Source organism: Tupaia chinensis, unplaced genomic scaffold (assembly GCF_000334495.1).
Source record: "Tupaia chinensis unplaced genomic scaffold, TupChi_1.0 Scaffold000214_1, whole genome shotgun sequence".
NCBI lineage: Eukaryota > Metazoa > Chordata > Mammalia > Scandentia > Tupaiidae > Tupaia > Tupaia belangeri.
The window spans coordinates 463,218-475,703 of NW_006159689.1; the positions used below are offsets into that span (position 1 = coordinate 463,218).

Genomic DNA, 12,486 nt, shown 5'->3' on the forward strand with positions numbered 1-12,486 from the left:
TGCTGTCTTGGATGAGCTGTAACACGGCCTCCTACTTGCTCACTGCCCTGAGCCACCTCCCGTACTACGGGGACCCCCTCGTCCGCTACGCCCGACGCAAGAAACACGAATGGCTCCTCGAGTCTGTGGCCCAGGAAGCCAACACCATCCTGAGGGGAGTCCTGGAAGGCTCCGTGTCTGAGCAGGTGACGCCCACAGGCTCCTCCTTGGAGAAAGTTGTCCCCTCTGAGGAGCGTCTCCCCAGCTCTGCGGTGTCCCCGCACTCCCAGGAGGTCTAAGTTCCGAGGCCATGGCTGCCCTGCTCGCTGGGCTCCTGCCTCCGCCAACACAGGAATGTGCCCTGGGCCACAGCGTTTGTCCAGCTCACTAAGTCAGCTGAGGTCCGGACAGCCCAGACAAGCCCTTTCCGCCTGCATCGTGTCACGCCCACTCTCTGTCGGTCCCCCCGGCACCTGGTATCCCGACATTCGCTCCTTCTCACTCGCCCTCACTGGAACACCGGGGAGAACTGTGGGGCCGTGAAGGGGAGGTGTTTTTATCCAGGATGCCAAGGCCAGTCTGGTTGTAAAGTTCTGCCCCTTGACCTCTCCTAAGCAAATGCCAAAATCCACCAATTACCGAATGAAGAGCAAACCTACCTGTTCTAATACCAGACAGAGCCAGTTCTGCCCGGTCCTCTCTCAGCCCTGTACGTCACAGCCTCATGGCGGACACAGACCAGCCTCATCATCTCCTAAGTTAATATTGTACTTAGATATCAAAGGGCCAACAATGAAAACTTTCATCTCTACCGAGAAAAGTTTAGAGAAATGTATTCAATGTATCTAATATCAAAATGGACAAGAGATTTAATGTAAAAAAAACCCACTTTATATTGACATTGAAAAAGAGAAGAGATTTAATGTAGGCCAGAAAGAACCTTTTTTATTCATTAATTAACAGGGTTACAGTCCCATGGTGAGAAGTACTTTATTAAATATCAATTCATTGTTATTTAAGAAAAAACAAACAAGAGACCAGCAGGTGGCGCCATGGTTACGTCGCTGGATTCCTGCGTGGTCGGGGGCAGGTGGAGTCCTGGACCTGGTGTGTGTGCTTGTGCCCCAGATCCCGAGAGGGGCGTGGAGAAGGAGGGGTTGTGGCACAGCCACCCCCGGGAGTGATTCCTCACTTTCTATCCTCTCTCTGGGTCTCCAGCGAGCACATGAGCCCTATAGCAAAAGTCTCTTTTCAGAAAAAAAGTGACCGGCAGAGATTTGGAGTATGAGGATTCGCAATAAGCTAGACTGTGTGTTCTCCATTACTTTACATTAATTAGGTTTCATTTGCGGTAGGCATAAACAAAACCACAAATGTTTATGTGAGGCAGTCGCGGCCGGGATGAGTGAGGGTGTTGAATGCCACAGGCTCCCGCCTCGTGGCTCCCACCGCCTGCCCGCGCAGCTTCGAAGGGCCCTCATGCAGCCCTGGGTCTGACCCCGTGTCCTGCGACCTGGCAGGGGCACACCAGCTCTGCAGGCGTGCGTCCTGCGTGTGCTCTGTCTCCCACACTTGATGCTTTGGGCGATGGTGTGAAGCCAGAGCCCACGACTGCCCCGCACACAAGGCCGGGTCAGACAGAAGCCAGGTGGTGCCCTGAGGTGGCCTCGGAATCTCGTTCTGTTCTCTCGCTCTCTCTCGCTCTCTCTCGCTCTGGCGCTTTCTCTCTTGCTCTCTCATGACTGAGTGCTGCTATGTCCTGGTCTTTCTTGTTTTCTTCTGTTTCTCTCACTTTGACTTTTAAAAGAATTATTTATTTAATTTCATTTATCCATTCATTTATTTTTAACTTGATCAGAGAGAGGCAAAGTGAGAAAGCAAGCCACCAGGTCGGACTTGAACTGTGGTCGGCCATGTGGGGGTGTCCAGCGCCCTAACCACCATGTCAACTGCTGGTCCTGGTGTTTTCTCTTAAGTGAAAGCTCAGACTAGCCAACCCTGTGAGCCTGCAAGGACTGGACTCAAACCACCCAGGGGTGGTTGGGTGTGGTGCAGGGAGCAGGTGTCCAGAGGCCCAGAGAGGGGGCTGCATCGGGCCACGGCCACAGAGGGGGAGACACAGCAGAGCGAGGAGCCTGAGAGCTGCCAGTTCTGTAAGGAGCTTCTGGATGGTCCCTTTACAGACGTGTCCAAACCTACTGGCTTCAGACAGTGACTGGCCACGCTGGGTGGTGCAGGTGGGCGTGTGCTGATCCGCCACAGCGAGAGCCCGCGGCTAACCAGGGTGCATCCCACGTCCTCCTAAACACGCCAGGTGCCCAGGCCCAGGATCCGACAGGCTGAGAGGCTGGGGGTGCAGCGTGAGCGGCCCTGCCACGCATCTCTCATGTGTACATGCCTGCCCTCTCGTGAGAAATAAACTTAAGGAAAAAAAACACTAAACAGAGTTCTTGAAGGTCAGAAACCCAGGAGCTTCACCTGGTGGCGCCAGATCACGGCCCCCTCATGAGGCTGCAGTGGGGCTGCTGGCCAGGCCACACCCGAGCCTTGTCACTGCACTCTGCTCCCGGTGCTGTGCTGCGTGCAGGCGACTGGAGCTGGCGCAGCCTCTGCTCCCCTCGCGGGGCCTCTGGGTGCCGCCAGTCCTAGCGGGACATTCGAAGCTATTGCACCGAGAGAGAAGCCGGGGACGAGCGGGAAACACAGGGCGACTTAAAGTGGATGCAGCAAACTCTCCCTAACATAATTTCAGAAACGACAGCCCACCTCTTCCGCACGTAGTAGTCGCTCAGAGAGAAGGGACTGAACAGACACGAGGGCGGGGAGGACATTCGGAGACTGTGGGACAGCTGCTGCCGCGACCAGGGCCCTCCACTGCTGGGACTCCATGAGGCACCACGAACTAAGAACTGCCTCTGGCCTTCTCATAACTCTGCCTTCTGATTTCTGTCATTTTCTCACATCTCCTCTTTAATCTTTTAAATTTGCATCATGTTTTCTATTGGATAAACCAACGGACCCGACACCCCACAGACCTGCTGGCGGTCGGGCTCCCTGAGGCATGGCTCTCGTAGGTCCGTCCTGGCAGGCTAAGGCAGAGTCCCACGGAGACAGCCCCGGGAAAGGCAAGGTCAGGCTGGGTTGCAGCTACAGCACCGACCCGAGGGCCATCCCCACCCAACACCCTGCACCACTGGGCCCCATCTCTTCTCTCCTGCTCTGGAGACTCCTCGGGAATCGGGAGGAGTGCTCTGCACAGGGCTGGCCTCTCCTTCCTGAGCATTCCAGAAGGGAAACTTACGTGTGTATGTGTGCAGCACACACCCCCTGCAGCCTGTCGGACACACGCTGCACTCGGGGACAGTAACAGAGAGACAGCAGAGCCAGACGAAGGCCAGCTGTCACTGCATTCATATACTGTTTCCTTAGAGTGGTTTTAGCCTCAGCAACACTGAGAGGAAGGTGGAGTTTCCAAGGAAGCCCTCATCCCCACCTGTGACACGTGCTCCCCACCACCCACACCCGCCCTGGGGGTGCACCTGTTTCTGACCGCGTCCTGGCCTGACACTGCTGTCACCCCAGTCTGCAGTTGTGTTCAGGTCACTCTGGGTGACACATGCCCTGCGATTACTGACAAACGTGTAGTGACACACGCCCACCCTGCGAGTGCCGATCCGACGGTCTCACTGCCCTGGGAGTCCTCTGAACGCTGCCTCTCCACCCCCACCCGCCTGATGCCACGGCTCCTCCCCCGTCTGCATAGTTGTCCCTTGCTAGTGTGTCGTGTGGCTGGAGTCACATGGCACGTGGCCTTTCAGACCCTCCGTCTGTAGTGTGGTCACACTGCTTGCGTCCTGGCGAGCACCCAGCAGCTCGCTGCTGTCCACCAAGATGCCACTCATGACGTCTGGAAGCCAGGTCCGGGGTTTCCCAGCGAGGAAGCAGGTCCAGTTACGCAGCAGGACCTGAACGCCGTCAGGCTAAGTGCTGAGGGCGTGCTCAGTGGACAGGAGAACAGAGGCCGAGAGGAGGTGGGGTGCTGGTTCCCAGTGAAGGGCCGCCATCCGGAAATATCACCAAGGTGACGCTGAGGACGGACATGTGCGACCCGCGATTGACAACTGCAGTGGAAACCAGTGACGGGCCAGGGACCAGCAGAGGGCGTAGAGGTTTTGTTGCTGGACTCCACAGCAGTTCGAGTCCCAGACCCGGTGACTTAAAACTCACGCTGGGTGCATATGAGCACACGTCTAAGACCCTGAGAGGAGAATGGAGCAGAAGGGATTGCGGCGTGGCCATCCCCCGGGGGGTGAGTCTCACTTTCTGTCTGTCGTTGTCTTTCTGGTGAGAACATGCAAAACCTCTCAAAAGAAAAGAAGGGGACACCAGGGGTGTGTGACAGCCGAAGGACGACCACAGAGGACACAGCAAGGAGGGGGACTTGCCCTTCAACAGGATCAGAGCTCCTAAACCCGAGAGTGAGGACAGGGAGGGCGGCCTTCAGGCATGAGTGGGGAGGACGGTGCCCTGGGGCTCGGAGGGCGTCCAGCCCCGCAGAGGTCCCTGCTTGTCCCTTCAGGAGACCCTCAGATGCCTCTCTCTCAGGGGCTTTCCAGGTGATGGCCTCTCAGGAGGCCACGCCCCTCTGCACTCAGAAGGGAAAACTCCCTCCTTGAGGCTGGCAGGTGGCATGGTGATTAAGGGTGCTGGACTCCCACATGGCTGACCATGGTTCGAGTCCTGGGCCTGGTGACTTGTTTTCTCACTTTCCATCTCTCTCGCTCTCTCACTCTGTCTCTTTCTGGTCACATTAAAATAAATAAATAAAATAAAAGAATTTAAAAAGAGAAAAGAAAGCGGCCTCCTTTACATGAAAAGTTCTCGCAGACTCACATGTTGGGACTTGGTTGGTTGTAAAACGTTAAGTGCAAACTGAACCCTGGGGTGTATAAGCAAGAGAGAAGGCCCCGTGGAAGCAGACCACTCTGGCTCTGGCAGCAGCGCCCTGCCGTCCGTGCCTGACCCAGGCCTGCACTGCCCGGCCACCAGAGCCCCACCAGCCCGGGTCTGAGGGCCTCCGCTGTCTCTGTCAGCCACACGGACACCCTCACCACGTTCTCAGTGACCAGGGTGAGGTTTGGGGTGCCCTCTCTCTCGTCAGGACCCCGAGTATGACAAGCCTGCACTTTTTTAAGCTGCTGTCTTCGGGAACGTGAGGAAGAGCAGGAAAGCCCAGCAGCTTTGAGGCAGGAAGGGCTGCCCAGGGTCCCTGACCCCAAGCCCAACGGGATTCAGGGAGGAACGTGACCACGGTCCCCACCCACCCCCGGGTGGGGATGCGCCCTCCGCACAGGTGGGCTTTGGGGATGCGGAACAGGAAGGGCTGCCCGGGGTCCCCGACCCCACACCCAACAGGATTCAAGGAGGAGCGTGACCACAGTCCCACCCACCCCCAGGTGGGGACATGCCCTCCGCACAGCTGGGCTTTGGGGATGCGGAACAGGAAGGAGACAAAGAATGAGAAGGCTTTAATGAGAATGAACACCAGTGCTTTACGAGATTATTCCTGGCAGACACGACAGCTTAAAAGCGAAAGCGAGCTTCCTGTGTTCTGAACGCAGGACCCTGGTCAGCGATCTCAACGGCCACTCGTCCTTCGAAGGGCCGGCGCGTTGGCGCCAGGGCCGTGGGAGGAGCTGTTCTCTTCATTTTGTTCAAGTCATGAATTACCGTGGGTAACGAGGAGTGTCCCACCCCGCTCTTCACGTCTAGTGGTGCCGAGACCAGACCTCCACCTGCCTCCCTCCGCGAGCCTCTGGACCACAGCTGCCCTCAGCCGCGAGGACAGATTGCTCCAGGATGCTCCTCACCAGGGCTCTGGCGTCCTGGGAAACTGCCTGGAGGAGCCGTCTGTGCCTTGTGCATCTTAAGCAGCGGATGACAAGGTCCCCCAAGACTGGGATGTCTCCCAGGAGCCTGACGAAGGCCATCACAGCAGGACAAGTCAGGAGCCTCAGTACCCAGTCCCCTCTGCAGAGCATGCGCAGGTCACGGGACGACATGATGGCCATGAGCTCCACGGTCCGTGGCCCGAGCCCACGGGCCACCTGCTGGACAGACTCATTGTCCACCCCGAAGAGCGAGCGGTAGGCTTCCAGGCACTGCTCCAAGTCGTCCGCGTCCTGGAGGCCAAGGATGTTCTGGAAGTCCTCCGCGGCTACGCTCTCCTTCAGGGAGGTCACTCTGTCCTGAATGACCTTCTCACAGAGGGAGGACAGGGACTCCAGGGGGCCGCGGAACCTGATGTCGGACAGGTCCTTCTGCAACGCGGCCCGAAGCTGCGGGAAGTCGTGCAGGAAGGGGTCGAAGTTGGACACCAGGAAGATGGGGGGCGGCCGCACACCCTCCTTCTGCAGACTCTCTCGGATGTGCTCGCCAATGTCCTGCAGGACCCGTCCCTCTGACAGGGCACCGCCGAGGTCCCTGTCCAGCTTGGTCCAGACCACGTAGAAGGGCTTCCCCAGGGCCTGGACGGCTTTGGCGAGCTTCACGTGATTGAGGCTGAACTGCTCGGACGCGACAACGACAAGGAGGTCAAAGCGGCTGAGCTGCGCCTCCTCCAGGTAGCTCTCCAGGCTCAGGGTGGCCGGCCTGGCGCCGGGCAGGTCCCACAGCATCACGGAGGGGAGATGAGTGTAGGCGTAGCAGCTGGGTGTCCGGGTGGTCCTCACCACCCCCGTGGGCGCCGAGGCAGCCTCGTCGTGGCCTAGGCCCCGCAGCGCATTGATGAAGGACGACATGCCGTTGCCGGACTCCCCGGTCACAGCGACGCTCAGCGGGGTGCCGGACGCCGTCTCCAGGGTCTCCCTGACCACGGGGATCACCTCCAGCAGGCTCCCTCCTTGCAGCGCTCTCCGAATCTTCGCGGCGACGCCGTCCTCGGGCAGAGAGCTGTCCCCCGTGTGGTACAGCAGGGCAGGGGAGGCACACAGCGGAGTGCGAGGGGACGGGGCGGGCTCTGCCATGTCGGCGAGCAGCGCAGCGCCTGCAGGACGGGGAGAGCGGGGTTAGGGTGGCCGGGCACACGGGGCAGCCCGGGGACGAGGGGACTTCGCGTGCCAAGGCCAGGGGTCCAGACCCACAGCCAAGGACGCAGCAGAAACACCTCTGTTTGAGTGGCACCAGCAGGGCTCACGCCAGTGTCCCACGGTGTCACCTGGCAGCACAGCTTCGGGCAGGAGTGGACCTGAGCAGGTGGACATCAGGGGTCACTCAGCCTGGGGCATGAGTCCCTCTCCACCCCGGCCACCACCACAGCCGCAGGGCAGGGACCAGTCTGTGCGGCCACTCACCCTGGGTCACTCACGTGACAGTCCCCAGGACCTACACACCCTCACTGGGTCTGTCTCTGTACCATGAGTAACTTAATTATTCTAATAACAACAAAAGTGCTTTTTCTGTTTTCACGACAATTTTCCTCACCGGTGGCTGCGTCCATGACGAACACCTGTACCTCCCTGTCTCCCTGCCTCCCACACACGAGTCACAGCTCAAAGTAACCCCTGCCCACATCTGAGGCCACCTGTGGTGTCCCCTCTGTCAGGGCCGGAGTCGGTGCAGACCCGAGCTGTCTGTGAACAGGGCCCGCTCTCATGGGCTGAGTCCCAGCCCTGAAACCCAGAGCAAGCTCCCCAGCAGGACTGATTTCTAATGGGCTTTCTTTCTTTAAAGAATGATTTTCAGGGCCAGCAGGTGGCATGGTGGTTAGGGCACTGGACACCCCCCCCCACCACGGCCAGCAGCAGCTTCAGTCCCGGATCTGGCAGCTTGCTGTCTCACTTTCAAAACTCTGTTGCTCTCCCTCTGGTGAGCTCACATGCCCCCTATAGCAAAATTTAAAATCAATAATAATATTAAATAAAAATTAAATAAAAGGTTATTTCAAAATTATTTGCTTTAATTTTAATTATGATTATTTTTTTAATTTGACCACAGAGAGAGATAGAAAGAAAGTGGACCCAGTCCAGGGCTTGAACCGCAGTCAGCCACATGGGAGTCCAGTGCCTTAACCACATCACCTGATGGCCCAGCTAACGTACTTTTTCTTGAAAATCTACTCTCTTCTTTGTGCAGGCATGCTGAAAAAAAAGATTTAAGACTCTGGCTGATGAGTAGCACTGCGAGCCAGTCAGCCCTTCTGTTCCAGGAGAGTTCCCTGCCAGACTCACCTGCCGGGCCGCCACAAACCCCTCCTCACTGAGCAGATGGGTGCTGGCCCGAGAAGGCCCGCTGCTGGGGCAAGTATGGAGACCACCCGCAGGAGCCGCAGTGCTGTCCTCTGGGCACAGCCCCCTCCCCCCTCCCCCCGCTGCTCTCCTGGGACAGTCCCACCTGCAGCCCACGCTCCTCTGCACCCCGCGACTCAGTCTCCCATGGAGGACGGGGCTGAGCCCCATCTAATTTGAGAACCAGCTCTGCCCCTTGAAATGTGGGCGAGGTCCTAAAGCCCCATCTCTGCCCTGTGCACTGCGAGACATGCCACCCCTCCCAGAACCGGTGTGAGGCCGTCACGGCAGGAGCCTCACAGGCTCTGAGTGCACCCAGCACCCTCTTGGCGAGGCCTCTCTGGTCTCTGCGCAGAGAAAGCAGGGGTCCTCTGGCTCCTCCTCCCGCCTCAGCCCCAACTCCCCCGCCCAGAGGGTCTGGTGTACGCTGGGGTGTTCGCTGCCTGAGCCCATGTCATCTCCCCACACCCACAGCCACTCCCTGTTAGGTAGGTGGCATTAGCATCTCTGCTCTGGGTGAGGACAGAGCCTCCCGGGGACGCAGCAGGCCCTGGTGCTTCACAGTGCACGCGAGGGCCCAAGCCCTGAGGTGTTTCCGTGTAGATGGAGGACAGTTCTGGGAAAGGGTCTCAGCTCCCAGGGCTCTGAGCTGCTTCCCAGGGACGAGGCCCACTGACGGTGGCCGCCCCTACCCCCTCGATGCACCCGTCCTGTTTGGACAGAGAAGGAAACCACGGCTCTCCATGCCCGTCCTCATGCTGTCACTGACTCGTGGTTATAAAGGAGAGTCTCGCATGCGATTCCCCGTCTCGGAGCCGACATGGCACCTCGCCCTGTCAGGAGAAGAGATGCCCAAGGAAAGGGCACGGAGGTGCAGACTGTGCGCGGGGTGACGAGGCGGGCCGCCATCACGCATCTTGTGTGCACCTGGGTCCCCAGGGCCCTCCCCGGGGTGCAGTGGCTGCCAGGAGCCTCAGGTGAGCAGGGCAGTGCCTCCCCTGCAGGATGGCCTGCCCTGAGCTGGCTGGGGCGGTGGGGAGGGGGTGGGGACGTGCACGCAGGGAAAGCTGCCTGGAACCACAGGGTGGGCCCCCGACAGTCTAGGCTGGGATTGGTGGACCGGCACAGGGCGGGAGGGCGCTCTGCAGTGTTGGGGTGAGCGTCCCCTCGCCCAGCCCAATTCTGGTCCTCTTACCGCTCAGGAGTCAGGCACCATCTCTGTGTCTGCTGTCAGGGCCACATTGGAGTCAGAGCCCACCGCCCACCCCAGCTCCCTCCCCACGGCCTGCTTCCTGGCCCATTGCCCCACACCCTGGTGCTGGTCACCTCTGCACCCCAGACCCACCAACCCAGCCCCAGAGGGCTTCTGGGGTGTGCCCTGCTGCAGCCCGTAGGTCACGGCCCAGCCAGGGAAGGACCTGGGCCTGCCCAGGAGAGCCTGCAGGTCCTGGGGGCTCGGGGCATGGTGTGGGTGTGGGTGTGGTGAGTGCCGGGACACTGGCCCAGAGCACTGACCCGAGCTGAGGAGCGGGGTCACAGCCAGCCCAGGATGCAAGTGACCTCACTTTGAGGGCCCGGACCACATCGAGCCTCTGGTCTAGGGCCTCGGAACAGGGGCCATGACCCCAGAGGAAGGGGACCAGGCCCCACTGGAGGGAGCTCAGGGAGAGGGTTCAACCAGAGAGGGGCAGCCAGGCTGGGGGAGAGCCAGACCCCTGAGCCGTCTCCGTGGGCCTTCACCTTGCACGCCTGCTCCCAAGGCCGATGCTGCCCCAGCACCTAGGGCGGGGAGGGCGAGGGGCTCTCCTTGGCAGAGCTCCTGTACTCGCTCTGTTGACATGAGGGCAGGCCTCGCCCACTGGCCCAGCCCACCGCAGAGCGTGCACAGTGAGACGACCAGTGTGGACCGGACGTAGAGTCCAGGCAGCAAGGACTGTGGGCCCAGACCCAGCATGGCCAAAGCCCCGGGTTGACCCCTGCTAGACCTCTGTCCCCTGGGGCCCAGCAGTCCAGCCCTCAGTTCCTGGGAGGCTGGTAGTGCAGAAATCCAGAACCTGGTTTAGAGAACAGCGGGCACCTCCTGCCCTGTCTCCAAGCTCAGGCCCTTCTGAAGACCACCACTGCCGGGGACCACCTGTGCCAGGCACGTGGTGCGCACTGAAGGGTGGCTGGGGGGTGGGTCTGGCAGCTGTGAGGTCCCTGAAGGTGGCAGAGAGGGGCCTGCAGCCACTCACTGCCCTGGGAGAAGCCAGAGGAGCTCTGCCCTGCTATGGGGTGGCCTGAGCCGGGGTACGCAGACGCCCTCCCACCCACCTGCTCCAGACCGCGCAGGTGCGGGAGGGACGGTGGCCCTTCCCAGAAGTCGCCTCCTCCTTGCTGAAGGGTCCCTGCCCTCAGGCAGCCACGGCTCTCTCTGCGACCAAACAGAACTGGACCCCAGGCCGCTTGCTCTGGAAAGACTTAGCCGGGTCCAGGCAGGAGTCCCGGGAACCACGTCAGGCAGCAGCGAAGAGGACCCGGAGAGCTCCACCCGGCCGGGTTCCTGTCTGGGTTGCAGCTGTTGCTGCCTGCAGCCGCGCCCCTATTTCTAGACCTGAGTCCTGCCCCAGCAACTCCTGCTTTTAGTTTCTGTTTCTGGAAATCGCTGGGTGCCCGCTCCAGGGCACCTTCCCAGAGGGGCAGGAACGCAGCCAGGGCCTCAGGCGGAGGCTGAGGACGCTGTCCTGTCCCCACCCAAGGTCACGGTGTCCTGAGGGCTCTGCAGTCCCGCTCCAGGGCCTAGTCCTGGGATGGTGGGCTGGCCCTGGGAGAGCTCTGGGTTTTGCATGTTAGTGGTTCACCCAGAGGGCACAGGCACTTGCTGGAGAGTCGGAGAGGGCTAAGCATCCCCACGGGCATCCTCTCAGCAATCCTTCCCCTCCTCCGCTCTGTCGGGGTTTTGCACATGCACTGGCCGGCATCCAAGTGTCTCTCCAGACCTGGACTCAAACCCTGAGGGCAGCCCTGTGGGACCCAGCTGCATAGACTACCCACCCACTTTAAGCCCCCAGGATGTCCTGAGAGTCAGCCCCACCCGCAGTCTCCAGCCACAATGCCAATCAATGCTTTCCTCTTACTGAAAGTGCAGGGGGACCCTGGCCGCAGCCTGCCCCTGCAGATGCCCAGCCCCCTGGGTACTTTCACCACGTGTGAACAGGTCCCTGACCTTGGGGCCTCTGTGACCCCGCGGCTTGCCAGGGCCATCCCTGCTGAGTGGACCTTGTGGACAGCCCCGCGCCCAGCTCAGAAAGGAGAAAGGGGGGAGTAAGGGGCGCTCCCTTCACTGAGCCCGAATGCTGCTCCCTCATGCAGGGAGACCTTGCAAACTGGTCCTCAGCACACCCCTGGCTGGGAGAGCCCATCGCACAGCTGTCCTGTCTGGGGAACCTTCCGGGGCCACCAGAGACCGGCCCCTCCTGACCCCAAGTGCCCTCCCACCCTCCCTTCTCTCCATGAGCTGCCTGGACTCATGCTTTCGTTTTCCTTTCCCAGAAATGCCCGGCTGTCCAGAAGCGACGCAGTGGTGTCCTGGTCTCCTGTTCCTTCCTCAGAGCCAGAACCCGAGCTGCCAGCCGGGTTGTCCGAGGGCTGCTGGGTCCTTCCTGCAGTCCAGCCATCTCCTCTCGGCCAAGTCCTCGCAGCTGGGCAGAGGCGTCAGTCCCTGCATCTCCGTGTGACCACAGAGGCAGGAGCTGCTGTCTGAATGTCCTTGTAGCACTGTTAAGAAAGCAAGAAGAGGGCCGCCCCACAGCACAGGGCTGAGCGTAGTGCAGTGGGAGTCAGAGCACACATGGCCGAATGCAGTTCAAGTCCTGCACCTGGTGATTTGTTTTCTCACTTTCCCTTTCTCTCTCCCTCTGGTCAAAGTTTTAAAAATAATAATAAATAAAATTAAATAAATAAATCTTTAAAAAAGAATAAATCATGCAAAAAAATAAAAAATCGAGTAGACAGGCGTTGTTTGGGGATTACAATACCAGACCAGCGCGTCGGCGGACTATGTCCGGGGTCAGTGCCGCTAATGGGGGTGTGAGTGTGGGAGGGTGTGCAGCCCTTGGGACAAGCCCCGGCCACGGCCAGCTCCACGAGATTAGGGATGGTCATGAGAGGCTCATTGCGTCCAGCTGGGCCCGTCTGTCCACGCCAGCTCAGTGTCGGAAAGTGGACATGCACGGCCATTCCT

The 12,486-nt window shown here is 59.8% G+C and overlaps 1 protein-coding gene across 1 annotated transcript in view; it reads right to left on the reverse strand.

Moving 5' to 3' along the window:
- The window catches only part of LOC102477001 (uncharacterized), a 31,095-nt gene extending 20,231 nt beyond the window's left edge, over positions 1–10,864 (reverse strand). The window contains exons 1-3 of the mRNA XM_014587448.2: positions 10,578–10,864; positions 5,750–7,024; positions 5,304–5,505 (exon numbers count right to left, since the gene is read on the reverse strand). Coding sequence (XP_014442934.1) covers positions 5,304–5,505; positions 5,750–7,004 — 1,457 coding nt within the window. The 5' untranslated portion in view covers positions 7,005–7,024; positions 10,578–10,864. The remainder of the gene's footprint in view (positions 1–5,303; positions 5,506–5,749; positions 7,025–10,577) is intronic.
- Between the last annotated feature and the right edge of the window lie 1,622 nt (positions 10,865–12,486).